Genomic DNA, 27,830 nt, shown 5'->3' with positions numbered 1-27,830 from the left:
ACACAAAGCCTGAGAGACATTTTCCTTGTGGATGTATGAGTGATTATGTGTTTATTAGCTTTTTTTTAGTTTCCTTTTCGGTTGGTGGCAGTCTATTTGATGGGAAGATCATGGAAATAAGCAATTTTTGTTGGATTGGTGCATGCACAAGATTAGAATTGAAATTGCGCAATAAGTTCAAAATATCCTTTGTTTGTGTGTGTGCGTGTGTCTCAAGGACTGTCCGATAATGACTTACATGCTGAACAAAAGAACAATCTACTCCGATGTTGTTTCCTTCCCGTGTTTTCTTACACCTTGTTCCCCTTCTCTTTCATTCGCGTCGTCTGTTTGCAGTGATACATTACACAAGAGGATGCTCGCTCGTACGGGCATGAATGACGTTTTTTATGGTCGTTCATATTCCTCCCGCAACTTTGTTCTGTTCATGGGATCGTCTTTGTACGCCATAAACTGCCCCCAGCATTCACTACTTGCTGCAGGGTATTCATCAATGTTGTCTTTGAGGTATTCCCCTGTTGCGTCAAAAGTGACATTTTTGGTTGTCAGGAACCGCTCCTTCGCCTGTAGACGTCCAATAGGCGGGAGCTTTGCTGGCTGATAGTGCCCACGACGCGTTGTTTGCATATATTCGTTGTCCCTTTTTGTGGCACACCTTGTGCTATACGCCAAAGGTGCCGCCTCTGTGTTTCTTCCGAGGGAGGACGGAGCTCCAACGGCGGTCCGATGCCCACTGAATCCCATGGCACGGCGCAGTGCCTCTGTTTTCTCCCGCCGCTGAGATATGCCTTCTTTGTCCAGGATGGTCTTGAGTGGGCTTGCCCCGACGTCCCTCGTCGGACGGGTGTAACTAAGCTCGTGCACGGTGAACTGGCTCTGCGGTGGCGCAACGATGTCGCCGTGGTAGAAAAGAAGCTGCACGGGTGCTTCGGCGCAAAAACAGCCAGGGGGCTTAGCTGCAAGAAGTTCCTCGTCGTTCTTGGTGCCCCTGTATGACGCTAAATATGTCGTCTGGCCTTCTAGCGGCTCCTTCGCGGGGTCCTTCAGACCAAATGACATTCGCTCCTCCTGCCAGTTCCCAAGCAGCGTGGCACAGTGGTACTCAGACTTGTGTCCGCTGGGGCCAATGAGGCGAATGCGCAGGCGAGCGTTCGGGGGCATCCTATGTGCAACTGTGTGCGGCGGAGAAACCACTTCTCCTTCGACTGCAAGTAGTATGCTCGCCGGCAGAGGAAGAGCAAACAAGTTATATCCACACTGCATGAGAGGCAAAACTACACACACACACACACACACACACACACACACACACACACACACACACACACACACACACACACACACACAAACAAAAATAACAACGAAAACCAAAAGGCTCCGAGTAAAAAAAGTACAGGAGAATGCGTGCACATCCCTCATTGCCCAAATTGGTTGTAAAGACCTGATGGGCCTCCCTGCTTCCTGTGCGCCGCTCCAAGGGTCTTCTCACCACTGTACGTCGATGCACAGCAATGTGTGAATCCGCGCGTGCGCAGCATCAAAACGGTACGAAGCCCCACCATCCAGCCACTCCACCACGCCGTCAAATGCGCCCTCATCTCCTCTGCCGTTGGAGGCGGATTGTTTGGTCTTCGCAAGACTGAAACGGTCCAAGTCGCCACCAACGCTGTCAAACAGCCTCAAATCCTCTTCCGTGGCTACGACCCTGTTAAAGAGTTGGTGCCCGGGGCGACGTTCCACCCGACAGAGCACCACCCTGTGTTTCCCGCGTGCCCCGTCAATTCTACCAAATGGCAGTGCGACCCGCAGTGAGCTTGAAAAGAACAGAGGCCGCCGCCGAGCTGCCGGAAGACGCTCCTCGATGCTTGCGTCGGGGGTTCCTCGGAAGAGCAACATGGGGTGGGAGGTCGCATCTGCAAGTGGTGGTGGGGCGTACACGCGCACGCATGTCACCTCCAATTCCGGTGCAGAGGCTCCGTGATGTTCTGCCAGGCGCACCTGCTCCAAGGCGCCCTCCAAAAGATGCTGCGGGGTTCCGCTCCGCTCACACGCCTCCCGCAAGGCGGCAGAGGCGGAGACAAGGCTGAGAAATGCACCGAGTGGCCTGAGGGAGAAGTGTGAGTTCCTTCGAAGGGCAATTGTGAGCGCCATGGCAGCTGACTTGCATCCGAACGGCGCAGCCCAACGCCTGCTGAACAAGAGGGAGCCGGAGGGGAACCACACACAACAGACAACGACAGTGGTGGCCACGCCTCACCGCGCTCTTCCGCTGCCCCGATGTGTAGCCCTGGAGAACCCACCGCACCCTCCCACAGCAAAAATAAAAAAGAAAATGATGTGTTTCAACAAGAAACGTCGACAGTGATATAAAAAAAGAATGAATTTTGCGCGATTGGTGTGGCTTGCTTGGGGTTCGAGATGAAGTATGAGTTAGACGGGCGTCCCCCCAGAAAGAAGGAAAAAAAAAACAACAAGCACACAAGTAACAAATTGTGGAGAAGGGTACCCATTAAGAGGTTGTCCGAAATGACTTCTTAATAACAAGTTTTTTTTTTTTTTGTTTTTGTTACCATTTTCCTCAGGAGATGAAACCATTACTACAATATCAGTACTCCCATCCCGAAGCTACATGCGTGCATCACGGCACTTTATATTTAGTAGCTATATCTGCGTAGTCAGACATGCATGGGAGATAGGATGGGTGCGTATTTCTGTGTGCGTGACCATTAATCAATTAGAAGAAAGAGACAAAGAAGAGAAGCAGATAGAACTCCGTTAGAAAAGTGGAAAACCACCTTTTAAGCAGGACTAATCCTTATCCACTACGTTTTTGAACCGTAACATAACCGAAAAATCATTCGGGTAGCACTTTCCTTTTGCGTCTCTATGAGGTCCGTCCAACTGTAACTTGCTGAGGTGAATTTCATTCCCTTCCATGGCTGTGTGAAACCAAAATTGCATGGGAGGAGCAAGAGGGTTAGGACTCCTTTGCGCATAGTAGAATTTGACGACTACATCATCAACGACTGGTGAAATACTCTGTAGCTGTCGTGCCTCCAGTGTCACCTTCAACTCCTTCTTTTCCCTCAATACTGAAGCACTATACTCTCTATCAAATGTAGCGGACTCAATACGCTGATTACACACGCTTACAAAAAAAGTATCGTGGCACGGGGACATGGGTGTCGACAAGTTGACTTCCTGGGAGCCTCTATACAGAGAATCCTCTGCTGGCACGCAGATGTCATGCAAACAGGACCGTACACGCATCACCGAATCGTCCGGTGGGTGTGGGTTAAAAGAAACAGTCGGGTTGGAGATGTAGATGACATGTCTCTCCGTAGATGGTTTTAAAATCACCACAAACCAGAGTTTGCCGATACCCCCTTCCCACCACAGAAACGGAATGTTACGCAACTCCATATGTGTGATCCTTCTTTGATGCACGTTCTTCTTTAAAGCAAACGGTGACCTCATTGAAGCCAACAGTTTTTCAAAGTAGCGAACATAACGTTCCTGTGAAGGCGTCTGGACACCCTGAAACCTTTCACCAGGGGCCGTACGCATCGCCCCAAAGTGCTCCAAGGCTCTATCTGCGGTTGGCTGAAGACCACTGTACATAAGATATGCACAAATCATTGTCCCAGTGCGTCCTTTACCTCCCTTGCAGTGCACCACAACAGCCCGGTGTTCAGGATCCTTGCGCACAAACCCTCCGGCTTTCCGGACAAACGACAACATTTCATCTAATTCCGCCGGATTATGATCATCCATAATGTAGCGCAGGAAGTTACCATGAAACAATCCCGGGTTCTTATAACCCCGCTCTGAGCAGAGGTTCACCACAAGATATGCACGAGGGCCGTACATCATGTCAAGCAGAGCTTCCACTTCCTCAGCAGGATTGCGAAAACAACGTTCAAAGTTTTCTGCTGGCCACGACATCGCCAGCACCGTGGAATGCACAATTGACAGATCAAGATCAAAGCCATTTTCTCGATATCGACGGCGTTCCGATGAGACACGTCGACGGAATGCCAATTGCAACCGTCGACACCGTGGGTAAAACGTCATTACGGCAACCGGAAGACCAATGAGATTTACAAACGTCTTCGCAGTCACACACCACACTATTAATGCAAACAGCTCCAACGCGAGAGCCAAAAGTAAAAAACATTCTGTAATAAGGATGACAATTCGACATGGTGGCGGTCCAAAATGATTTTTGCCTTCGTTAAGGATCATTAAGGCATGCTCTGCATTGAACATAAACACAACGACAAAACTGATAATTATCGTTTCCCCAACATTGGCAAAATACCCATAGAATGTAATGGCACAATGAAAAATAAACAACAACAACAACAACAGCTGCATAAACGTGCCCTCAATGAAACACACAATAGATGCAACGCAAGCAAGTGGTGCCGCTCTCTCTGCATTCCTCAGACTTTGTGGGAGATATTGAGCCACGGACAATTCCGGGGGCAGGGATGAATTCCACTCCCGCAAGAAGGGTGTATCCTCTGCAATGGAGTCACACAAGACATCTCTCTCGCCAGTAATCTTACTGTCAACATGTCCGCGATCCTGCTGCAAAACAAAAGAAGGGCATTCCTCATTACATCCATCCGGAGGTAAAAGAGGTGCTTCACAATTCTCGGACGGATATCGGTGCATTCAACGCCGCTATTCTCTCTTACACACAGACAGGTAAGCTTGGAAGCTAACTCCTCGCCTCCCTTCAACAGCAGAAGCGGGTTACGTGAAAACAAACAAACAACGAATGAAAGAAGAAGAAAGTCTACAATGTTTGGAATGCATGTGGCGCAGAAAGGGCAATACAAAAATAAGTACTCCACATCATGGCATCTTTTTTTCAAAAACAACAACAACAACACAAAAACAATACAACACAACACATAGACAGACAGACAGACACACACACGCACACACACAGAGAGAGAGAGGGAGAGAGAGAGAAAGAGAAAGAGAAAGAGACACATCCAAAAAGGAAAAAATAAAACAAAAATAAAACAGAGGAGAATAAGTTCAAACCGTAACCTCTCCTTGCCATCGGCTTCGGCATCCTGTGCGCAATCGACGTCCCTTTTTACACTGGTGCTGTCCGATCCCCAATCGGGCGTCATGACCACACACCACTGTTCCAAGCAACAGAGTGACATTCCCTTTTCTCTCTCTCTCTCCCTCTCTCTTTCGCTCTCTCCATCTCTCCCTCTATAATTTTATTTTCCCTCTTCGTAATCTAACCAATCCATCCTGCCAATTAAAAATAAAAAAACAACAACAACAACAATAAACCCAACAGTGCAACCAGTCACACCAAGCTTGGCAACGCCAGTGCACGATTACTTCAGGCTCATCTTTTAATACTTTTGTCACCGTCCTTCTCAGGCCCTACAAATCGTCCTGATGCCACCTTTTCTCCCATTCCCCAGAGACGCCTTCATATTCCGTTGTTATACAACTAAATCCCTTTACCATTTTCTTCGTATTCCATCGCTCTTTTGATTTCTTCGCCAGCAAACTCCTCATTTAAAGCAGCCGCACGCTCACGCGGACGTAACCAACGACTTCTTCCACTCTATCAATGGCGTTGATACGGTACCATCCATCAAGTACTTTTAGGAAGCGCAATGAGCGAAGGTCTACCCGGCACTCGCCCAGTAGAGCTGTTTGGGCCCAGAAGCGTTCCTCATCATTCTTCCAATCAGAGGATGACGCCACGCTTGTCTCGGTGACGGCATGCCACAGTGTCAGACGCAGTTCTCGCAAACAAAAGGCACTATTTGACGCCTTGGAAATTGTGTCGTCCAATGAAAGAAGTGTGGATGCGCCTCGAAAAGTGGCATGAGTGCCGCTAACAGCATGCCGTATGAAAACTGCCTCTCGGGGAATAGACAAAATGGATTCATAATCATACTGTGGACTCTGAGACTCGGGCACTATTAAGGTGCGGTCGAATTTTCCACGCACAGCGGCTTCCACAAACCAATCCGGCACGATTCCCCTGGATGCCGCCCGGGAATCCACCCCATTAAAGAGATCTTCAACAACAAAAAATGTTGTAGGAGGTTTAAAGACACGATGCTTGCTGTCCACAAGAATAAGACTTCCATCAGATGTGACTGCAGAGCGTACGCCACTGTCTAATTGGTCCGCCGCGGCAACAGGTGATATTGACGTGAAACCCTCATGGCTTATTGTCACCATCGGTAGCTCTTTTCCAGCACGTATCGAGACATGAATACGAAACCGTTCTAGGGCCGGTTTCTTCAAAGTCTGATCCAAGTACGTATCTGCCATTCTTGCGTCGCTCGCATAAGAAAGAACTTTCTTCCCATCACAACTTCCTGGTGCATGAAGGTCCATCAAAGCACCCAATTCCACGGGGGACAAACACTGGTCCACACTCGAAACAGCTGCTTTTGTCATCATGGTATTCGGAATGGGAGCAGTAAGAGAATTAGAAGGACGCTGTTCATGAGCGTAGATCGGCTCGGGCGCCACACCACGTCCATCACCATGACCAGTACAACTACTAGCACCAATTCCTTCATCACCACTAGCGTTCACCTTTACTTTTCGTGGTACTTTTTCTATAGACGATGACGATGGAGGTGATGAAGAGGGGGAGGAGGAGGAAGACGAAGAAGAACTCCGTAAATCCACATCACTCTGCTTTATGTGTGAATACTTCACCTTAGGTCTAATGGTCTTAGTGCCTCGTTGAGTTTCAATTGGGCTATGACGCTCGGCGGAATTCACGAGCACCTGACTCTTTTCTCCTCCCTCCAACCTTAAGGTAGGGTTCTTTGCATCTCCTTCCTTGGCGGCTCCCACGTTAGGACGACTGTCTTCCGGCAAGGGCATCTTACCGCTTCGGGTGCTCACGCGTAAATGGGCCTGCGTCGGATCTTCACCGCTGATGGGGTCATGAAGAACAATATCCCTTGATTGGCTATGCAGACCAACAATGCACATTCCTAACAGTATCTCTTCCACAAGCACTCGCTGCGCTGAAGCGGGCACAGGCAACAATAGCTCACCAGGGGGGTTTGCCACGGGTGCGGAACGCACCCGGTAAAAAGATATGACCATTCGGCTTCTGTCTTCGCTGAATGACCGCACTGAAAAGCCAATTATGATGTGATGTTCGGCTCCGCGAGCAAGAGGAACGCGGTGAACGTAGGAAGAATAGGATTCCACAGGCTCGTCGGTCTTCACATCCCTTGACAGACGAATGCCCACGCGCATCTCTTCCATGCCAAGTGTTGCTCGCCCTGAAGAAAAGGCAATGCGAGAGAGGTCCACCTCTACATATGTGTCCTCTTTTTGGGACACTCCTGAAGACTGGAATGGAAATCTGAAAGGGCGTCTTCCAGTTGGAATATCACACCACTCTCCTGACTTTTCTTTGTCCGCACCTGCACCAGCAGCAGGAAAGGCGTCAATACCCAATTCATTTGTATCGCTCACCACGGTCTCAACGCTTGCTGAACTAACGGAACTTTCAGTGGAATCAGGTGGGATCGAGAGACCACCATGAAGATGCTCAGCACCAGTAAGGGGTAGACTGTAAGATGGAGGACCTCCAAGCACGCTGAGCAGTGGTTGAAAGGTAAGAAAATTGGACGAGGGAGCCATATCCTCAAAACTCGTAGAATGAGATAGCACCCGCGCCATTTTATCACGCAGACTAATACCCTTCTGAAGCAACTCACTTACGGCCATCTTTTGATTGAAGTTGATCGATGTTGCTGTAGGAGGAAAGAGGGATGACGACGGACGAGGGTCAAATGCCAAGGCGGATCCCGCATTCTCATGCATCATCGATGATTTTGCGATCTGCTCCGTCGCACCGCCATGGCCCTGATGATGGCTCTGTTGCTTTTCTTGGTGCTGTTGCAGCTGCTGTTTATTAATTGGGGCAATGACACCAGACTCGGTAGAGACTATTGGCGGAGCCTGCGCGGGCTGCACCTCTTGTTCACCACGTGCTTCATCCTGCATCATCTCGCTGCCTCCTATTTTCTCTTTTTCTGTATTCTTCTCATAGGATGTTTTGTAAGTGCTGCGGGATGCATGGCTTGTAGGTGACAGGGGTGCACGTGCAAAGAAGGTCATTGTGAAAGTCATTTTCAGCCTCCCCACTTCTAATAAAATGCCAGGGAGATTCATCTCTTTATCACACGGAGTCGAAGAAATGAACGCTCCATCACTCATAATAGTAAACCACCCAGAAACTGGAGAAGAGGGTTTAAGTGTGTCCAATGCAACGATGCTTTTTCCTACAGGAACCGATCGATGCCGACCACTGTAACTAGTAGGCACAAATACAGAAATCTGAAGGCCCTTTTGCTCGGAATGGCTCATGTGTAAGAGGTACTCCCTGAATTGCGGCTCATACGTTTTTAATGGGTACACAAGTGTCACCACACCACGTGGCTTTCCAGGGGTTGCCGGAACGCAGTGGCACGCGGGATTCTGCTCACCCCAAAACAATGGATTCACCGCACAGTGATCAACAGGAACGGCGTATGGGCGTGAACCCGCGTGGGGAACATCCGACGACATGCCCCTAGTGACCAAATCATCCTTCAGGAGCAGTTTCTCTATTCGAATACGAAGTTCGCCGCGTGTGGGTCCCTCCAACCCGGGAGGTAGGGATGATCCATAGAACAGCCTCATTTCTCTCCCGTGTCTGTGCCCTTGCTTCCTCCACTCCTTCTTCTTTTCTTCTTTTCCTCACCCGCCCTCCCGCCCCTCTGTGTATCAATTGGATGTGGGGCTTCGTATGCGAGGAAGCTCTCGGTTCAACGTCGTACGGAGGCCGAGCGGCAAAAGACCCGAAGGCAGTCTGCCACGTACCCCGCTCGACGAGCACCGCGGAACCTCACCCCTGCGCCACCCCACGGATAGTGCTAGAAAAAAAAAAAAAAAAAAGAAAAAAAAAAAAAAAAAGTGAGGAGGAAGAAACCCTACAAAAAGAAAAGAGAAGCAAAAAAGAAAAAAAAAAAAAAAGGAAATGTAGAGCCATAACAGCAACAACAACAACAACAACATAATTAGAAGACAAATGGAAAAAAAAAGGATTATATAAATCACAAAAACACTAAAAATATGAGAGTTCTTTTTGTTCCTCCTGAAAGTGCCCGTTGCGAATTCCCGATGGCGCTGTCTCTCCAGTCAGAGAAGTGTCGCAGCAAACCAAAAGCCGTCGGTCACCCCCCTCCCCCCTATAATGTACCACAAGGAGAAATAACCCAACAAACAAAGTAAAAATACCCAATAAAGGTCCAAAAACTCCTCAGCATTACAGCTCTCCGACATCACATACACCTTGATTAATCCACAAAGCCTTTTCTTTTTCTTGTATTCCCAATTATTTTGAAGAACAACGCCAAACCGCCCTTCTCGTTTCAAGTCCAATCACACACCTCGTTGTCACGCAAATAGTGCCAAAAAAAAAAGCCCATAATATCCTTTATTTGTGTGTATGCATGTGTTTCTTTCCCCCCTTTTCGTGCGTGAGTGCTTTTTATTTTGACAGCCCCTTGGAAAACGTTTCAAAGCATATTTCACTGACATTCACTTCACCGGTTCGGACCTCGCAGGCCTCCAACACACACCGATACCGCCGAGACGACAAGAGTGATCCAGGTTTCACAATAAGCAGAAACGTGTGGGGTGTTATTTGAAATGTTGCAATGCGACGCCGGAGGTACAACTCGTCAAGTGAGAGCAAAACAGGGGATTGTTTGCCTTCCTCATGTGCCATTTCTGGTTTCTGCAAGTAAATCCCGTATTCTACAAGCCACCAACACAATCTAATAGAATTTTTGGAGTAAATGGATCCAACGATAACAATTTCTTCGTGTACATCGACGTATTTTGGTACACGCAGAGAAACAAGAAGCCCATCATTCGTGACGTGGCCTACTGACAAAGGCGGCGGGTTCCTAGAGGAACAGTACGTCACCTCTTCAATGAGAACAAGCGGCTCACCTGCTCCAAATTTTCCCATTTTTTTACCACCGTATAAGGAGGATGCTTCACATGGGTTTTCTTTTACCGGTAAGGATGAGGATTCCCTTTTTATATGGCAGGGATCTTTCTTTTCTAATCGGGCAACGTCACGGAGCCGCAACCGCAACTCGCTCACGAGGTTTTTGAGGTACTCACGCTGAGCATCACGCAGCAGTGGAGGGAGATGAATCCACTTTTCATTCATGGCCGCAGGGCTAAGCAGAAGCCTCGATTGCCAAAGTTTCACGGTGGCTGCCGCAAAGTACGCCGTGTCAGAACGCGGCATGAATGTTGAAGAAAATGCTTCCACATTCCGTTTTCCAGCGCTACCTCCACGTGAAAGCTCCCTCAAACACTTCAAGACATACATGAGAGCAAATTCACGTACTGTTGGGGAGGCACTGCTTTCAAGCGTGAAAGTATTGTGGGCAAATGGTGACGAACTGCCTTTTGACTCTGGCCGAACGCCTATGTGTTCCCGCAGACGCGCCAGTACGGCCGGGAGTTTGGGGCTCGGTGAGTTTTGTTTCGCCAAAGGAGAGGAGACGCGAGTAACTTTCGGCTCTACGGCATTTTGAGTCTCTGGTGAAAGAGGTACAGACACATCTCTGTCTTCCTCCTCCGTCGACACCGTTTTGCCGACGGGGGATACCGAAAGGTGCCGTGTCTTCATGTCTTCCAGAGGTGAAGGAGTTGATATGGAGTCACGAGCCTTATCGGATGGCGCGTCATTCTCTTCCTTTCGCTTCTTCTGTCGCTTAAACTGCAAAGTTATTTGGGCTGCATCCCCTTGTCGTTGAAGGAGGGAATGCCAACTCTCGGCATCGGGGGTGAGCAGCATGGGGCCAAGATGCATCAGTTCTTTTGGTGGCAGATGATGAACAACAAACCCAGGAATGACACACACCTTATCAGTTCCAGAGAAATGCAACATTCTTTTTTGGTGCGACTTTATCGATGTTATGGCAGCTTCACGCGTGAGGTCAATAAGGTCATCCATGCTGCGCAGTGGCACTTGCCGATAAACCGCCTTGTTCCCCCTGGGAAGTATGTACGTTACGTTCCACATATCCCGCTGCATCATTTACAGTCATACCACCTGTTCCCACGGTGGTTGCTTCACATTCAAACAGAAGACACCCAGAAAGAAGAGAATTTGGATGTTTACTCGAAACGTCAAACAAAACATGCATCACACGGAGACACCACACTAACTCGAGAGTTTCATAGACACAAACACAGATACATGCATTTATATGTATATATGTATATAAATATATATAAATATATATGTATGGAGAGAGACACCGAAATTAAGGGATCATTGAAAGCTCTATTTCCTTATGCACCTGAAGGACAATGGTGTAAATGAACAAATATTCGTAAAAAGAAAAAACACAAACACGTGCGCGCTTCAAAAAATCACAATTACAAACTCTACTTTTGCTTCGTATTCAATATTCTTGTCATTGACGCTGATTTGGTCTTTACATTCACGTGTAAATAAGGCATATAATAACCGTTGTTTATTTTTTCTTTTTTTTTCCCACCCTTTTCCTTCCACCACTACCACTACTACCACCACCTTCTCCTCTTCTATTTTCACGTCACCTGCGCTCGTTTGTGTGTGGCCACGTATGCGTGCCTCGAGGCACAGTACCCAAGAAGAAAGCACCACCACAAGCGCAAAAAACACAAAAAGTAAAATACTCAGCAAAATTCAAAAAAACAACATCAATAAGAAACTCAAAATAAATAAAAAGAAAAATGAACCCTTGCCTTCCCTCCCTTCTACACCCTTAAGTCGTCCACGTGATCCCAATGCATTCGCTCGCATACATTCACGCAAACGAGATGCCACTCACCAATTTAATCCCCCCCCCCCCCCCCCTCCTATGCAACTTGTTTTGTTTCTTTATGCGGGGAAATTCCCCGAGCCTTTTCACGAAGGTTTTATGAGGCAAGAAAAAAAAAAAAAAAAAAAAAAAAAGCAGAAAAAAAAAGTCAACACACGAGAAAACCACACACACGCAAAAAAAAAAAAAAAAAAAAAAGACCGTCCACACACTAAAAAAGGGAGGTGGGAAAACAAAATATTGATGATTTCAACAGCATTTGCTGCCGGAGAAATCAGCTTACATGGTTTCATCCATCAGTTCTTCCTTCTGTTGCTGCGCCGCCTTCATGGCCTTGTGCATTTTCTTCTTTTGTGTGGTGTCGTTGGCCGCGCCCTCGGCTGCACCCCTCCAAAAAGGTTCATAAATCGCAAGGGGCCGGGGAGTTCCGTCGTCCGCTGAATTCCCGTGCTCCGGGGTGGGCGTTGGCACGGTAGTTACCTCATGGTCTGTCGATGCCGCGTCCAGATTAAATGGTAGGGGCAGAAGTTCTGGCTCCTCAGCATGCGCAAACGGCGTGGTTTGCGGTGTGGACGTCGAGGAGCAACTTGAAGTATCGCCACGCTTCTTTCGAAGTATATACATAAGACTTGTACGTGGCAAAGTAAGTGGCACAGAAGAATGTATTTTCTTTTTTGGCCAACTCACAATAGTCACCTTGGAGCCATCGGGCTGCTGCTGAGACTCGGAGACAAGGTTATAGTACGCTGCAACGCCGTGACACACGAGACGTCCGTATCCATCGCGGAATTTGTACTCCAGTGGTTTATTCACATTCCCTTCTACAATGAAGGCGGCAAAGGCACGTTCCAAATCAAAAATCTGTCGCGTAAGAAATTCACTGGAGAGTGCATGCACCAACTCCGACCTCAGACGAGCGTTCATGGATTGAAAACGTGCTTCGCCTGAATCGGGGTCTTTGGGTCCAGAAACAAATGGGGGTCGCATTTGAACTCCACATCGTTCAAGAGCACGCGTCTGAGCATCTTCGTCAAGGTCAAGCATCTTTAAAAAGAAGGGCGGAAGGTTTCCAAATACAGGACGCACAGGGGGCGATGCATCGCTTTCTTCCTCTCCATTCGCCTGACGTTCACGGTATTTTTCCATGATTTTACGTGCATATTCCGTGGCGAAGTAATCATTCAAAAGGCGATTGCGTACCTTACGGTTTCTTGGGGCGCGAATACCGGGATACTTGCGATAGCGAGGTACATTAAAGCGCAACTTTTTTTTCGCTTCATCCTCTGAAAGGGGTCGACGGGCTTTGGGATCCAAACAAATGGCCCTGTCAATTTCAGTTCGGTAGCGCAAAAAACCCATATCCACATCGCTTGGCTCAGAGACGCACTCGCGTGTGATCACAAGATCTCCTCCACTGCTGTAGCCGACACTGCTCGTATGTATCTGATACTTCCCATGCTTGTACAACTCATGAGGGTGAAAATACATTTCCTGTTCATAAGTCATTGGTCCATTGCGAACGGTGAGGACTTCCCTTGTATGCTGCTGGAGTGCTGTGGTGGCGGATAGGCGATCCCCTGACGAGTCTGTCACCTCCATATGATGATACGCCCGCTGCCTCCTCTGGTGACGCGGTTTGATCAGCGGGACAACATTGACACGGGGGGCGGCAGTGGGCGTTGAGGAAATAGAGGCGTCATCGCATTGCGTGTTAGTTGGCAATGACATGTTTCTTCTCTTCCTCTTTTTCTTCCTCACTCTATGTACTTCCTAACCGAATTTTCCACGCGCCCACCACTCCCTCCTATCGCCGTTTCAACACGTCACGCAGAAAAAAGCGCAAATTAAAAATGACAACAACAACAACAAGAACAAAAAACCAGACACACACACACACACACACACACACACACACACACACACACACTCGCGTCTTCTTTCCCGGTTCGCCACTTAACTCAGTTTACTTCACCTGTAGAGTCCACCAACTGTTTCCCACGCAATTTCATCGCCTCATCCCGGCGCAAATGAGCATCGACATTCCTTGGAATGTGCAGTTGCTCATCAAGTTTAGAAGCACTATAGTCATGGGGCAATTTCCGAGTGAGCGATGCGAGAGTGGTGTGGCGGTGACAACCCATGACCGCCTCAAATGTTTCCTCATTCACTTCAACCCCTGCAGCGCATGCCTCAAGAAATGTCATCATGGCAGCATTGCGTGAGTCTCCAGCACGAATCAACAAGTTGTACATCGTTGCGTTGGGTCTCACCGCAGGCTCCCCACTGGGGTGACGCAAGACGTGCTCCAAAAAAAGGGCCATGGCAGAGGCAAAATCCCCTTGTGGCAAAGTTGCAAACATACGCATCATAATTTCCACCAACTCCGCCTTCTGTTCGCCCGTTAGTTCAAACCGCTTGCGAATGAAAAGAAACACCGACTCTGCCTGGTCAATGTGATGATCCCTGGCACAACGTCGCAAGAGTGAGGCCCATAATGCAAATGGAATGGCTCCATCTCCTTCTGGATGATCCATGGAACGAAACTTCAACAACTGCATGGCACTCGGCATGGAGAGACCACTAAGAAGATCATTAATGACCCCCCAAGGCGCCAATTTCAACAGATCTGGTCCAATGAGGCGTCGAATGTCTTTTACAACAAGTTCACGAACACCACCATCCATCCTAATGGACTTTACTGTAACCATCAGCTTCACCAACAGTTTCAACTGGCACATCTGCACACGTTCGTCCTTGCTTGGTTCATTAAGACCCCCACTGCCAATGAACAAGGGTAACCCATCATCCGCTGCAACAACAACCAAACCCCTACTGTTTGCGGTGTGGAAAAAACGCATGACCCGTTCCACATCGCGATTCGCGGAACACCATGTAAGAGCTCCATGCACGGCGGTATACGGAAGCGGGACAGATGCATCCCCACAAGTTTTCACAAAAAGATCCCACCACTGATCAACGATCTTCCCCGCAACCTTCATAACGGCACAAACAATAAATAAAGTCCCCCACATTTTATCTGTGATAAATGATTCTCCCCTTGACTTAAAGGCATGGCCAAAGTAATAAAAAGCCACATCAGCTGCCGTACGATTTGACGGATTACTTCCCGCAATAAGTGAAAGCATGATTGCAATGTAGGTATCGGCATTCGGCTCCATATGGTCATGATCCCGCATCACATCCAACACCAGACGTACATCGGCATCCGACCCGATAAAAGAACTTAGAAGGAATGCGTTGTAAAACGCTAGGAGGGAGTCTTCGCCACTATCCCCTTCGCGTACCCATTCCTCCCTCCAACCCAAGAGCCTCGCCTTTGTTAGTTCTGTTTCATTCGCGGAACCGGCAACAGGCATGGGATCCCTTTGTAAAAGGCTTTTTAATTCATGACGATGGGGGGAAAACTTTGCGCTCAGCACCGCGTCCCGGTACAAACACTGACGATCCTCCAAGAGAGAGCCCAACGCACTATGCAAGGAGCGGCAAGTCAAATTCACCTGCTCCCGCCGTGGATGCACCGCAATGCCCTGCTCCATGGAGTAGGCCCTAAAACCGTCAATGCGGGGCATTCCCTTGATCACTCTTGCACAACATCCAATCGAAGCCAATCGAGGCTTGTCAAATCGAATCGCTTTCATCAGGGCTAAGCAGGTCCAATAAAATGAAGAAGAAGAAAAACCAGCAGTTCAAGCAGTCCACATACACATGAATGTATCTCTGCTCACCGTCCACCGTCCTCATATTCACAAACAGAAAAAAAGAGGGGAAAAAACACGCCTTAACGACTGCAAAGTAAACTCCAATTCAAAGAAATAAAAAACAAAAACAAAAAGACAAAAACAAAATAACACCAATAGCAGCAAGAAAATAATAATAATAATAATGATCACGTTGTGATGAAAGAAAAATGCTGCCAGTCGTATCTAATTGCCAATACACAACCACAAAAGTGTAACAGGAGCAACGACGAGGCTCCTTCCACTTTCTTCTAACGTCCAAGAAATGGCCGAAAGAGTGGCCGACCCGTCGCCAAATCGAAGTTTTCTCTAAACAACCGCTCCTCTTCAAGCCGTTTGCGACGGTTTTGTTCATGACGCAACAAACGGTCCGCAACAGAAGATGTCCTTCGGACATTCTCACTGTTTTGTGATCGACTACCGCCACTGGGTAAAGGGTTCACCGAATTCGCCTGAGAGTTTCCTTCGTATTCCCCCCACTCCTCCTCCGAATCCCGACCACGAACAACCATATTGAATATACGAACCGATGCAGGGTTAACAGCCGGGACAAAGGTACATGCCTCTAATTCTCTTTCTTCATGGGATTTCAAAACACACGAATTTTGTCTCGAATGGTTTGAAGGGCGTGCTCGCAAGGCACAAAACGTGGATGATTGCGCCTCCCTCCCTTTCGAACTCGGTCGCCTAATTTTGTTAATTTGAGGCCCAGCAATGACGAATCGTTCTTCATCATCTTTCCGTTGTTTTTCCTTAATTTGCCTTTCTTGCATACGATGTTGTTGATCTACTGCCTGATCGTAAAGACGCTGTCCCACCGGCACCCGAGAATTGTTTTCACGCTTGCGAGAAAGAATTTTCGGCTTACCAGTGCATTCTGCATTCGCATTCGTAAAGGATTTTGAAAATCTTCGAGCGTGAGCATGAAGACGTGCATAGGTGGGGCCTTGAAGACGCTCCGGGTTTTTCGCAACCAATTCTTTACTTCTTGGAGCAAGAGAGGGCCTGAAGGTTGGCACGGGCTCCTCCTCAAGAGTGGAAGATTTACGGCTCCTTGCCGTGCCAAGACCTCGACATAGTTCGGATGAACTTCTTTGTGAAGAGAAATTGTTGCAAACACCATTTTGGGACCGTACCTTTGCTGTACTATTTGTTCTTGTCCTTGTGGGTCTATTGACTTCCACCTCCACCGCCACCACTTCCGGGGGAATAGTATTTTTGACCGGAATTGCGGGTGCCACGTTGGTATCTTCCACGTTAAGCCATGTCGGAGTATTGCCACGGCGGCACTCTTTTGTCTTATTCATCTGACAGACGGCCCGGGGACTCTTTAAACCATTCAAAGGCGTGCTCGTTCGGTGTGTTTGGTGTTGAGGAGAAGTGTTTTTCCTCTGGGATCGGCCCGACATCGCTGTCTTTCCCTCCCTCACGATGCGATCTGATGCTTGCTTCACAAAATGTGAGACGCCATTTGCAGCAGTCACCCTCCGTGTTTTGTCCAGGGAGGCACCTCTGGTGGGATGCTGACGAATATGATCAAAAGTATGACGACGTGGTGCTCTTTCACATGCCGCAATTTTATTCTTGGCCTCAGATGAATGGCCCAGGGTTTCCGTGCAACTGGGCTTCACTCTGCCAGAGTCTCCTTTAAAAGGGAAGTGGCTAAAATGGCTGGGGACAGTAGCAGTGCCGGTTTTGGAGCCATGTGGAGGAGATACTTTTTCTTTTGGGGACTTTAGGGGAGAATTTCGCACTTCAGTAATTTTCAACGACGACAGAAACGCGTAAAGGGGTTTAAAGGCCCTTTCCATATTCAGACCATGCTTTTTAATAAACCGCCGTGCAACCCCCTCCATGTCTTCACCTGCAAATACCTCTAGTTTCTCATAGACACCCGTATCGATTTCAATGTCAATTACGCGAAGCGGACGAAGAAAGTTTACGAGAGAATAGACGGGGTCTCGCGGCTCTACTAGAGGCCTTACAGACTCTACGCGTGAATCACGCATGCCTCCTATTGACGATGGCGCAGACTCCAGAGGATCGTAATGCCTTCTTTCCGATACAGTGTTCGTTAAATCATTGGCACATGCCAATGAGGCGTTTGTTCTATGCAGTGGACTTCTTTGTCGCCCTGAAGAACTCATGGACGTTGCAGCACCCTTTGGAAATGAATTCCTACAAAAGGTGACATCTGGCTCTGTTGACAGAGTATCTGCATTACTAAGAGAATTCAGACGAAAACTGCCCGAAGCGTTCAGCTCGGCTGCATAATCTCCAGTTTTGAGATCTAATGCTGAACTAAAACGACCACTCTCGCGAGCTGGCACTGCAGGAACTGTTCGCTTGGGCATCAACCGAGCTTCTTCCTCCCGGATGGCAGACAGACGAGCCTCAACCCTCTGTATCTCGTCACTAAGATCAGAAAAAACAGTTGTATCGTGCAACGCGGAGTCATTCACCCCGGCAGCGGTAATCTCATTTTCAGCAACGAAAGACGACGCAAAAGACGCCGGAAAGACTGCGGCTGCACGTGAAAGGGAGCGATCTATCATGGGAACCGATGCAAACTCCCCAGTGGAGACACCAGCCTCCGCGTCGCCACTCGATCGGGCCAACGAAGAAACTTTCCCACCCTGCATGCCACCCCGTCTTCCCACAATGGCGTTTCTCTTCAATTCTCTCGTGTATCTGCTAAAACAACACCCCAACAAACAACAAGAAAAAACAATTCATAATGAAATCCAAGCAACAACAACAAGTAAAGCCGTACAACAGGAGAGAGAAATCTCCATTTTTATGACCATTTCCCCATTTCATCGTATATATATATATATCGCTACACTGCGACAAATTTCAGCTCACTTTCAACGTCATCGAATTAAAATGGAACACCGCCACAACAGCACGCCTCATTTTTTTCACCTCACCTTCACGGAGCAGACTCATGGCCATCTTGTGGTGGCCTCGCAGCTGATGGCAGCCACACCCGTGGAGCACATGCCTCGCACCCGCTGCGCGTCGCCATGGGGGGAAAGAGCAAACCAATGCAGCACGGTTGGGGCAACATCGGCAAGTGTCGCCTCCTCGGGTATGGGACCAAAACGCACAAGACCTCCTTTCGCATACGCCACCATCACCAACGGAACCCTTTCCAGACCGTTGCCCCCCGCACCAACAAGCATGATCAGCCAGCTCTCCCTCGCCGTGCTGGAGCGTTCAATGACGGCAAGCGCAAGCTTCCCCAGTGTGCTGTCCATGATGCTGATGTCGCTCAAGACAGCCATGCGCTCTTCGTCAGTGCTGACCGTGCCACACAGGGCATTGGCGTGAGCGTACAGGAGGTCGCCATCATGCTGCATGAGGTGGCGAAACGCCTCCAGAACATCCTCTTCGTAAAGCTGCGCCTTGCCGTCACATGACAGAAGCTTCTCCGCGGCGTTGCAGTACGCCGCCTCGGTTGCCACGGGGCACCTGAGACCGGAGCACTCCGAGTCAAACAGCCCCACACGGCTGCAGTTGCCGTCCGCCGCCGCCACCTGTGCCGACCAGTACGACGCCGCCGCCAGAACGACGGGCTTCCTCCCGGCCTTCTTCATCTTCCCCAGAAAGCTCGTCGCACCCACAAGGTCCGTTGCACTCGAGTTCACCTTGCCTGTGAGAATCGTCACCAGGGACGACGGCAGTTCCGTGTTCTTCGCAAGAGGCCGGGCATAGACGCCATCCGCAGCGGAGATGAGACCGAGAAACGGGGCCTTATTGCTTGCCATGGCCGCCTCCAGCATGTCTGGTGGAAGGTGGGGAACAATCAGCACAATCGCCCTCGGCCGGTATCGACCCTCACCCTGTTCCGAGGACGAGCTGGAGATGACAAAAAGACAAGCGAGCAGAAGGAATGTGACAGCAACTACAACGACTGTTCGGTACCTTGCCCGGGCACTGAGCAACGCCTTGACCTCCGGCGCATGAACACCGGGCTGATTCACTTGCTTCGCGCTGAGTGTCTCTTGCGACATGGCCCCTTCTTGGTCCTGTTTCCTCTCCTGCCTACCGCTCTCGCCGCTGTTTTTCGTTAATATTGCTACCTTTTAAAACCTAAGTTTCTATTCTTGTTTGATGACACCGGTGCAAGGAGAAAATGTAATCGTGGTGGACGTTTAAAATGCAAACAAGTGCTGTTTAGCAATGTTTTCCTCCTTTTTATGCTTGGTACCTTTTTGAAACTCCTTCAAAGCAGTTCTAAGAGCATTCATTGGAATAGAGGTCAAACACCTATTTTAGCAACACCGCAATAAACAACAACAATAATAATAATAATAATAAAATGTTTGAAATATGCACATATGGGCAATCTTTTCCTCTATCCCTACAGAGTGGAAGGTGAACAACGGAAGAACGCACTTTATTCCGGTGCGCCAAATATTCCAAATTGGATAAGATGGATCCAGTAATTAAAAAAAGCAGCAAAAGAATTATTTCACAAAAAACATATACCGTAAACACAGAGATCGTTGAAGTCTCACAAAGCGGCAGCCATCAAAAGAGCCACGCAGCCGTCGGAGTCCCCCTCGTGAAGGGCAGCACCGGAAAATAGGGTGGGAAAACAGGAAAAAAAAAACAAAAAAAAAAACGGCGCTCTCGCTACCTTCCAACGCGGTATCTTTGAAACGAAAAAAAGAACCAATCCACAGAGAAAAGATAAAGTACAACAAGATGCCCTAACACCTATTTGGCCTCATCTGGTTGCAAATCCATTCGGCAATATAAATACATATATATATGTATATATTTAACAAATGAAATTCCGCAGTAAACCAACAATTCCATCTGTTTTTTTTTTTTGTTCCCTTTTTTTTTTTTTTTCAACGCCTAAATTTGTAATTAAACCAGACATAAAGCACGTGTAACGTATAGGCATTTATTGCCTGTAGGATTGACTCCAGCATATTAGTGGCTAAATGCCCAGCAATTTATTTATTTATCTTTTATTTTCTGTCCATTTCCTTGTCACTTCTGTTTATTTTGTTTATATGCCCTTTTTTTTCCCCCTTTTTTTCTTTTTTTCTTTTTTATGCTACGGCTGAAAACAAAAAAACTGGCAAAAAAGAATCCAAAGAAAAAACAAACAAACAAAAAAAAAACTGTGGCATGCAGCTCCACGTTTTATTTTTTGTTTCCTTTTTTCTTTGGCCTGCCTATTTCTTTTTCTTGTGTGTTGTGTCCCGCACGACCCACCTGGCGAAGTGCAACTTCGTTTCTATGGCAGTACGAAATATATGATCGTCGTTCACGTCTTCAGCTCGGCTCAGAAGCTCTACGCTTTTTTTTGTATCGCCACTGTTAAACGCCATAGTGGCCTCCTCGTAAAGCAACCAACAGTGCATCCACGCCACCGTGCAGCTCCGCCCCTTGTACTCGCAGGCCACTTTTTTGCTCTGCTGAATGAGATTGAGGGCAAATTCCTCCTTGCCGGGGATGTGGGAAAGAACAATCGCTTTGATAGTCGTCAGCACAACGCCCTGCTGTTTCTCCAGAGATCCGCTGTTTTTGGTGGAGGGTTGAATGTGGTCCACACTCACCGCATCGCTTTTCGGCGTTTGCAAAGAGGCCGGCGCTTTGGATTCCAACTCCCGATCAATGATCGTAACAAATGCCTCAAGATGAGAGGGCGACAGCTGATGCATGAGCTCAAAGAGAACAAATAATTCCAGCATGGGTAACTGCACAATATTTTGTAGCACTAAGTTTCTTGGCGGGGGTGTTAACGGGCGGACAGTTGCGCTCTTATTACCCGGGTTGGGATACGGCACACCGGCCTGGCGAAATATGTCATGCAACCTGCGTGCGACAAAAGACTCAATCACGACGGTTCTACCGCCCATTACCGTCACGTTGTAGTGTGCGGCACGCCAGTATGCTTCTGTTGCCTTCTTTTTGTAATGGAGCGCTTCGGACACATTTCCTTCTGGGGTACTGTGCAGCAACATCTCATAACTGCATGCTTGCGCGTACGCGTAGAAGATTTTTGACCAAGCCGAACTTTCCTCCAGATAGGCGTGGTTTTTAATGGCATCCTCCCATCGCATTGACACGGCAAAGTTCCATGCCTGATCATATACAGCAAAATCTCGCAACTGTGACATGGACCTCGCAATCTGTCCCTTATCGGCCACTTCCAAGCACCTGGAAAAGATGGCAATGCTTTCATCCATGTTTAGTTCAATACGACTAATGCGCCCAGTAAGCCACAGGTGAATCACCGAGTTTTCCGTGGGTGGTCGCTTGATTGCGTCGCTTGCCGTTGCTTTTGCCACAGGTAATAACACCGGCTTAGTGAGTGAACAAAATCCGGGAGGAAAACTGTTGAATGCCACAATAAAAAGACCGGCAAGAGGGGCCAAAAGAGTTTTGCTTTCCCAGCACTGGGACACCCGGGCAACCCCAAGTTCTCGATCATGTTTGAAACCTAAAAAGTTGAGAACACGTAAAATACGCGGCGGCAGCATAGACATAACGACATTAACACAACCAAAACCCAACAGTGCATTGTATACGCTGTTGCAATCGAGCCCAATTTCATCGTAGGAACTTCCCTTCTTCTCTTCCTTCAGCTCATCCAGTTCATTTGCCAGGGAATTCAATAAACAGTAGCTCCTGTTAAGAGCCATGCCACCCCGCAGAATACCGTTGATGGAATTCTGCTGCAGCAACAGGATAAAGCCACGGAAAAAGTAGGCATCGGCGAGGACAGCCTTGGCACGGAATTCACCTGGCAGAAGCCTTCTTTTGTTACTACTTCTCCGAAAGGCATCCGCCAATTTGCTAAAAAGGCTCTTCTCGGAAGGAACAATTTCCTCCGCAAACGTGATTGTAAACGAAATTCGCTCCACAGCAGTTTCCATGTCACTCTTTGTCAATGACAGCATGGCCTTGATTGTGCAGATGCAGGCCGCACCCAGCGCATAGAGAGGATCCACCCCTGCCTTCCTTGCAAAGATTTCTTCCGCGTCATACACGTGGTTGCCAAAAAAAAGAGAAATGGCTCGCGCCACATCTTTGTCGCTCTCCGCTATCTGTTCTACTGTGGCCTCACGCAACGCCTTCAGCCCATCCTTCGTCAGTGAGTGGCGACGCTTCGTTGATGCGTAAATCTCATGCTTTTCTTCTTCGGCAACCGCATTCAGCGATTCGACACCGTCGAGTTCCGTCATTGTTTTATCTTCTTCCATAACAACAACAACAAAGAAAAAAAACCAAAAAAGAACAGCCTACCCGACAAACACACACACACACAAAAAAAAAAAAAAAAAAAGAAAGAAAAAGGAGGCATGACCACACGGATTCATCATCATCAACATCATTCTGTTCCCGGTAAAAAAACAAAAAACAAACAAAAAACAAAACAAAACAGCAATAAACAAATGCACATGCCTTTTCATAAACAACAAATTCAACTGCATCGCTATAGGTCACGAGAAATAACAGGTAGTCATATCAAACAACAGTCAAATACTTTTATTTATGAGCAAGCATACAAAAATGCTTACCAAACACACACACCGCATCTTGTTAATTCTGCAGTACACACACAAAAGAAAAAACATGTATATTTAGCACCGCCACAACAGCACGCCTCATTTTTTTCACCTCACCTTCACGGAGCAGACTCATGGCCATCTTGTGGTGGCCTCGCAGCTGATGGCAGCCACACCCGTGGAGCACATGCCTCGCACCCGCTGCGCGTCGCCATGGGGGGAAAGAGCAAACCAATGCAGCACGGTTGGGGCAACATCGGCAAGTGTCGCCTCCTCGGGTATGGGACCAAAACGCACAAGACCTCCTTTCGCATACGCCACCATCACCAACGGAACCCTTTCCAGACCGTTGCCCCCCGCACCAACAAGCATGATCAGCCAGCTCTCCCTCGCCGTGCTGGAGCGTTCAATGACGGCAAGCGCAAGCTTCCCCAGTGTGCTGTCCATGATGCTGATGTCGCTCAAGACAGCCATGCGCTCTTCGTCAGTGCTGACCGTGCCACACAGGGCATTGGCGTGAGCGTACAGGAGGTCGCCATCATGCTGCATGAGGTGGCGAAACGCCTCCAGAACATCCTCTTCGTAAAGCTGCGCCTTGCCGTCACATGACAGGAGCTTCTCCGCGGCGTTGCAGTACGCCGCCTCGGTTGCCGCGGGGCACCTGAGACCGGAGCACTCCGAGTCAAACAGCCCCACACGGCTGCAGTTGCCGTCCGCCGCCGCCACCTGTGCCGACCAGTACGCCGCCGCCGCCAGAACGACGGGCTTCCTCCCGGCCTTCTTCATCTTCCCCAGAAAACTCGTCGCACCCACAAGGTCCGTTGCACTCGAGCTCACCTTGCCTGTGAGAATCGTCACCAGGGACGACGGCAGTTCCGTGTTCTTCGCAAGAGGCCGGGCATAGACGCCATCCGCAGCGGAGATGAGACCAAGAAACGGGGCCTTATTGCTTGCCATGGCCGCCTCCAGCATGTCCGGTGGAAGGTGGGGAACAATCAGCACAATCGCCCTCGGCCGGTATCGACCCTCACCCTGTTCCGAGGACGAGCTGGAGATGACAAAAAGACAAGCGAGCAGAAGGAATGTGACAGCAACTACAACGACTGTTCGGTACCTTGCCCGGGCACTGAGCAACGCCTTGACCTCCGGCGCATGAACACCGGGCTGATTCACTTGCTTCGCGCTGAGTGTCTCTTGCGACATGGCCCCTTCTTGGTCCTGTTTCCTCTCCTGCCTACCGCTCTCGCCGCTGTTTCTTCCTAAAGTTTGCCCTCTGAAAAGGACAGGGAATATGCGCTTGTATGAGGTCCTGGCGCCCTTTTCCTACAAGGACAAGGTGCAACAAGAGAAACAGTTTATTCACTGCACCCAGCACTCCACACAGTTCATAGAGGATTTCTCCCACACCCAGACACACACACGCCAGCCAACAAACACATTCAAAAAAAATATACCGTAAACACAGAGATCGTTGGAGGCTAAAAAAGCGGCAGCCATCAAAAGAGCCACGCAGCCGTCGGAGTCCCCCTCGTGAAGGGCAGCACCGGAAAATAGGGTGGGAAAACAGGAAAAAAAAAAACAAAAAAACAAAAACGGCGCTCTCGCTACCTTCCAACGCGGTATCTTTGAAAATAAAAATAAATTCGCAATGAGGAAGCCAAGGTATATATATATATATATATCCAAAGCCTCTCTCTTTCTCTCTCTGTCGGTCTGCCTCATGTGCTCAGCCTCATTTTGGTACACATTTCTTCCTGAAGCTTATAAAAATACACGCAGTGCTAATATTTACCATTGTGATGGTAACAGGAGTCCCAAAAACAAATACAAAAACTCAAAAAGAAAGTAACAAGGAAAACAGAAACGTTGCTAGTATAAGCCTCTATATTATTTAGGAGTGACATATTCTTTACCGTGTCCTGTGTCAAACCGATTGTGTTCCTCACCAAAAGGAAATATATATAGCTATAAAAATATATGAATATATACAAAAATAAATGCAAAAAAAAAAATAAAATAAATCGGAATGACACGTTCTTTGAGTTGGCATCGTTTGCCGCTGGAGCAGTACTCCCCAACGCACTCCTTTTTCCCTGCGTGGGACATCGTGCCTGCTTTATTGTCTCTGAAACGCGTGGTATTGGTTTACATGAGTTTGATTTCACGCAAGCATAAAGGTAAAGGAAAAAAGGCGCACTATACACCCCGCCGTAAGGTGAAACAAGAATCGAGCATTAAAGAGTAGAAACATAAATAAATAAATAAATAATTCTGATGACGTGCACGCATAAAAACAACAACAACAAAAAAAAAAAAAAAAAAAAGAAAGAAACCCCTCTTTTAGATACAAACTGCAGCGCGAAAATTTACCAAAGATTGATGCACTTCTTCGAGCTCCTTTAGAGACATGTTGGGTGCCAACGTGATGGCACGCTGCGCGTCGTGCGCAACTGACTCCGCACGTTTCAACAGATTTGCAGGGATACGTAGCCGATGGGTAACTTCGTCGCATAATTCTTTGATTTCTTCAATCGTTCTTTGCTTTCTTTCTTGCTCCGCACGCATGGCTTCTTGCATTTCGGCCACGCGCTTGTCCTCTCCATGGGTATTGCCAATGCTTTTCACTGCTTTCTGTGCCATTTTGGTTGCCATGCATATTTCCTCCACGGTTGCTCCCGGTACCAAGAGAGTGTCCAAATTCTCAAGGGCACTGCGGGCCACGTGACGGTGTCCTTCCACAGTGGAGTACGTCACACGATCCAACAGCGTGAGACGAACGCGTTTTAGTCCTTCTTTGGCAACGGCAACGCGTTGCAATTTTTCGTCTTTACGGAGCTCTTCTAGCTCTGAACGCTCCAGCTCCCAAATAAGTCGACGATATAGCGACTCGTTCTGGCTGAGTTCATCCGCAGCCCCCCCACGCAGTACACCAAGGTCCTCAAACCGTAAATTATCCGCGGGTGTTAAATGACGCACGGTCGCGGCGTATTGTTGTAACGGAGAGTGCCCTTCCAATGTCGTCATGGCAGCACGTGCGTCACGACCACTCGTGGCCACGGGGTCAGCCAAAAAAGCGCCCACTGAAGGAATCCCATTGTGTTGAGCTGTTGGACTAGTTGTTCTTGCACATTTATCGTCGTTCGTTGGAGAAAAACTATGCACCGATTTAGGGAATATTGTGCGCAGCGTCAGTTTCACCAATTTCATTGAAGCACCGATGTTTTGAAGCGCGGGAACAAGAACATCCCCAAGAACGTCCTCCTCATATAATGTCAGTGTGTCCCGCAGGAGAATAACATCGGCGTACGAAATGTTATTGTCAACTAAACCCTGTCGGTGAAGCCGTCGTAAAAGCTCGCGCTTGCACATGCCCACCGTTGCCTTGAGACTTATGGGGAGCAAGACTTCACAGTGCTCAGTGGTACAACACTGAACGTCCACCATCAAATATACCTTTTCCCCATCAGAAATCAAATCAACAGGAAGAGCGACCTCCATCTTGTCATGGTGGTCCCCCTGTTGCTGCTGCTGCTGTTGCTGCTGCAGCTGCAACGCATCCAGTTTGGTGAGTGCGTAAGAGACAATTTGATTGATTTGTCCAAACCGATCGATCACTTGCCGAATAAAGTGACTCATTTGACCCTCATGGTGTGCTCTCAGGCCCTGCAGAACATCTTCCAACTTCTGCCAAAGCGTCTGTAACTCCGTGAAAGTTAACGGGGTCCACTCTGCCTCTGTTCTTACCAACTGCGTTTCCTCCTTCCCACGATCCGGCCCCTGCACTTCTTGCAACTCAGGAGCTTGCCTTTCCAAAGAGTGTGGCTGCTTCGCCTCGTTCGCAACGTGAGATCGTAAACAGCGTTGGAGAATAGTCATGTCAGCACTGAGTTTCACCTGTCTCGTCTTCAATTCATTGATTTCTTGGAGGGCTCGTTCTATAATTTGCCGCATCTCATTAATCGCCCGCGCGTTACTTTCGTTGGAAACATCGCTGCGTCTTTCTATTTTGGAAGGAACAGTCGGCTTTTTGTAACAAGGTAAAAAATGACGTTCTTCCGAGCAGGTATTGGGGGAGGGTGGCCAAACCATCAAACTTCCCGACGTTCTGTAGTCGGGAAATCCGGAAAAACTGAACTCTGTCGAAGCATCGTCGTTATTCGGCCTCGTTCCTGGTGCAGGCGGCGCCGTACCCTCATGGGCTGCTGCTCCCCTCGTTTGAGTTGCCTCATCCACAGACGTCCGAAAACCGGAGTGTTCGCTGGCTCTTCCATCACGGCCATGCCCTTGCATCACTTCATAAGTCTTTGTCGCCTCAAATGGATAAATGTAATCATCCCTCGTCTCACTTTCCCCCTCGACACAGAGACTTGCCTGCCCGCCACTTTTTGTGAGGTCCGAGACACCAAGCAGGTCTTGCATGGTATCACCCAACAGCATCTCCGGCCTCAATTCTTTAACGCCCATAAGGAGTTGGGTAGAAAAACGATCCAGGTTTGAGCGACTGAGAATATCTGGCACAACACTATTCCCACACACACTCTCAACACTCCAAAGCGACGTGGAAGGACAAGAGCGTTTCGACATGTCGGTTTTCAAAAACACCAGGCGCTCCTTCAACGTCCGAATCACAA

General features: G+C 48.5%; 12 protein-coding genes across 12 annotated transcripts, besides 32 other annotated features; all 12 read right to left on the bottom strand.

Annotated features, from left to right (window-relative positions):
- Nucleotides 1–497: a sequence feature (heterozygous, Esmeraldo-like haplotype).
- Nucleotides 388–1,161, bottom strand: Tc00.1047053506637.120 (hypothetical protein, conserved; the record flags this gene model as incomplete). Its single annotated transcript, XM_807167.1, has 1 exon — nucleotides 388–1,161. One exon carries the CDS (start codon nucleotides 1,159–1,161, stop codon nucleotides 388–390), a length of 774 nt encoding a protein of 257 aa, XP_812260.1.
- Nucleotides 498–2,196: a sequence feature (areas merged during assembly that could not be assigned to a particular haplotype. This can correspond to areas where the two haplotypes were merged or to regions with more than two copies in the genome that were merged during assembly.).
- Nucleotides 1,277–1,351: a microsatellite.
- Nucleotides 1,486–2,151, bottom strand: Tc00.1047053506637.110 (hypothetical protein, conserved; the record flags this gene model as incomplete). Its single annotated transcript, XM_807166.1, has 1 exon — nucleotides 1,486–2,151. The coding sequence occupies one exon, from the start codon at nucleotides 2,149–2,151 to the stop codon at nucleotides 1,486–1,488; it is 666 nt and encodes a 221-aa protein (XP_812259.1).
- Nucleotides 2,197–8,166: a sequence feature (heterozygous, Esmeraldo-like haplotype).
- Tc00.1047053506637.100 (tyrosine phosphatase isoform, putative) lies at nucleotides 2,809–4,680 on the bottom strand (the record flags this gene model as incomplete). Its single annotated transcript, XM_807165.1, has 1 exon — nucleotides 2,809–4,680. One exon carries the CDS (start codon nucleotides 4,678–4,680, stop codon nucleotides 2,809–2,811), a length of 1,872 nt encoding a protein of 623 aa, XP_812258.1.
- Nucleotides 4,914–4,959: a microsatellite.
- Nucleotides 4,959–5,001: a microsatellite.
- Nucleotides 5,194–5,240: a microsatellite.
- Tc00.1047053506637.90 (hypothetical protein, conserved) lies at nucleotides 5,557–8,712 on the bottom strand (the record flags this gene model as incomplete). The annotated part of the gene is made up of 1 exon (XM_807164.1): nucleotides 5,557–8,712. The coding sequence occupies one exon, from the start codon at nucleotides 8,710–8,712 to the stop codon at nucleotides 5,557–5,559; it is 3,156 nt and encodes a 1,051-aa protein (XP_812257.1).
- Nucleotides 8,167–8,990: a sequence feature (haploid, non-Esmeraldo-like haplotype).
- Nucleotides 8,950–9,050: a sequence feature (T-rich).
- Nucleotides 8,991–9,089: a sequence feature (areas merged during assembly that could not be assigned to a particular haplotype. This can correspond to areas where the two haplotypes were merged or to regions with more than two copies in the genome that were merged during assembly.).
- Nucleotides 9,062–9,086: a microsatellite.
- Nucleotides 9,090–22,673: a sequence feature (heterozygous, Esmeraldo-like haplotype).
- Nucleotides 9,563–11,134, bottom strand: Tc00.1047053506637.80 (uncharacterized protein; the record flags this gene model as incomplete). Its single annotated transcript, XM_807163.1, has 1 exon — nucleotides 9,563–11,134. One exon carries the CDS (start codon nucleotides 11,132–11,134, stop codon nucleotides 9,563–9,565), a length of 1,572 nt encoding a protein of 523 aa, XP_812256.1.
- Nucleotides 11,293–11,346: a microsatellite.
- Nucleotides 12,013–12,053: a microsatellite.
- Nucleotides 12,083–12,104: a microsatellite.
- Nucleotides 12,186–13,634, bottom strand: Tc00.1047053506637.70 (hypothetical protein, conserved; the record flags this gene model as incomplete). Its single annotated transcript, XM_807162.1, has 1 exon — nucleotides 12,186–13,634. The coding sequence occupies one exon, from the start codon at nucleotides 13,632–13,634 to the stop codon at nucleotides 12,186–12,188; it is 1,449 nt and encodes a 482-aa protein (XP_812255.1).
- Nucleotides 13,790–13,833: a microsatellite.
- On the bottom strand, nucleotides 13,865–15,565 carry Tc00.1047053506637.60 (hypothetical protein, conserved; the record flags this gene model as incomplete). The annotated part of the gene is made up of 1 exon (XM_807161.1): nucleotides 13,865–15,565. One exon carries the CDS (start codon nucleotides 15,563–15,565, stop codon nucleotides 13,865–13,867), a length of 1,701 nt encoding a protein of 566 aa, XP_812254.1.
- Nucleotides 15,743–15,772: a microsatellite.
- Tc00.1047053506637.50 (hypothetical protein, conserved) lies at nucleotides 15,916–18,306 on the bottom strand (the record flags this gene model as incomplete). The annotated part of the gene is made up of 1 exon (XM_807160.1): nucleotides 15,916–18,306. One exon carries the CDS (start codon nucleotides 18,304–18,306, stop codon nucleotides 15,916–15,918), a length of 2,391 nt encoding a protein of 796 aa, XP_812253.1.
- Nucleotides 18,610–19,680, bottom strand: Tc00.1047053506637.40 (hypothetical protein, conserved; the record flags this gene model as incomplete). Its single annotated transcript, XM_807159.1, has 1 exon — nucleotides 18,610–19,680. The coding sequence occupies one exon, from the start codon at nucleotides 19,678–19,680 to the stop codon at nucleotides 18,610–18,612; it is 1,071 nt and encodes a 356-aa protein (XP_812252.1).
- Nucleotides 19,959–19,987: a microsatellite.
- Nucleotides 20,495–20,527: a microsatellite.
- Nucleotides 20,634–20,735: a sequence feature (A-rich).
- Nucleotides 20,748–20,805: a sequence feature (T-rich).
- Tc00.1047053506637.30 (hypothetical protein, conserved) lies at nucleotides 20,860–22,893 on the bottom strand (the record flags this gene model as incomplete). Its single annotated transcript, XM_807158.1, has 1 exon — nucleotides 20,860–22,893. One exon carries the CDS (start codon nucleotides 22,891–22,893, stop codon nucleotides 20,860–20,862), a length of 2,034 nt encoding a protein of 677 aa, XP_812251.1.
- Nucleotides 22,674–23,811: a sequence feature (haploid, Esmeraldo-like haplotype).
- Nucleotides 22,958–22,986: a microsatellite.
- Nucleotides 23,038–23,086: a sequence feature (T-rich).
- Nucleotides 23,332–24,402, bottom strand: Tc00.1047053506637.20 (hypothetical protein, conserved; the record flags this gene model as incomplete). Its single annotated transcript, XM_807157.1, has 1 exon — nucleotides 23,332–24,402. The coding sequence occupies one exon, from the start codon at nucleotides 24,400–24,402 to the stop codon at nucleotides 23,332–23,334; it is 1,071 nt and encodes a 356-aa protein (XP_812250.1).
- Nucleotides 23,812–23,899: a sequence feature (areas merged during assembly that could not be assigned to a particular haplotype. This can correspond to areas where the two haplotypes were merged or to regions with more than two copies in the genome that were merged during assembly.).
- Nucleotides 23,900–23,909: a sequence feature (haploid, Esmeraldo-like haplotype).
- Nucleotides 23,910–27,830: a sequence feature (heterozygous, Esmeraldo-like haplotype).
- Nucleotides 25,015–25,064: a sequence feature (T-rich).
- Nucleotides 25,153–25,220: a sequence feature (T-rich).
- Nucleotides 25,449–25,468: a microsatellite.
- Nucleotides 25,489–25,531: a microsatellite.
- Tc00.1047053506637.10 (hypothetical protein, conserved) lies at nucleotides 25,540–27,830 on the bottom strand (the record flags this gene model as incomplete). Its single annotated transcript, XM_807156.1, has 1 exon — nucleotides 25,540–27,830. A coding segment is annotated over one exon (2,291 nt), but the record flags the coding sequence as incomplete, so codon positions are not given.
- Nucleotides 26,716–26,749: a microsatellite.

This window comes from Trypanosoma cruzi, genomic scaffold (assembly GCF_000209065.1).
Source record: "Trypanosoma cruzi strain CL Brener 1047053516679 genomic scaffold, whole genome shotgun sequence".
Taxonomy (NCBI): Eukaryota; Euglenozoa; class Kinetoplastea; order Trypanosomatida; family Trypanosomatidae; genus Trypanosoma; species Trypanosoma cruzi.
Note: the sequence above shows the minus strand (reverse complement) of the source record. Positions and strands in the feature narration are given on the sequence as shown.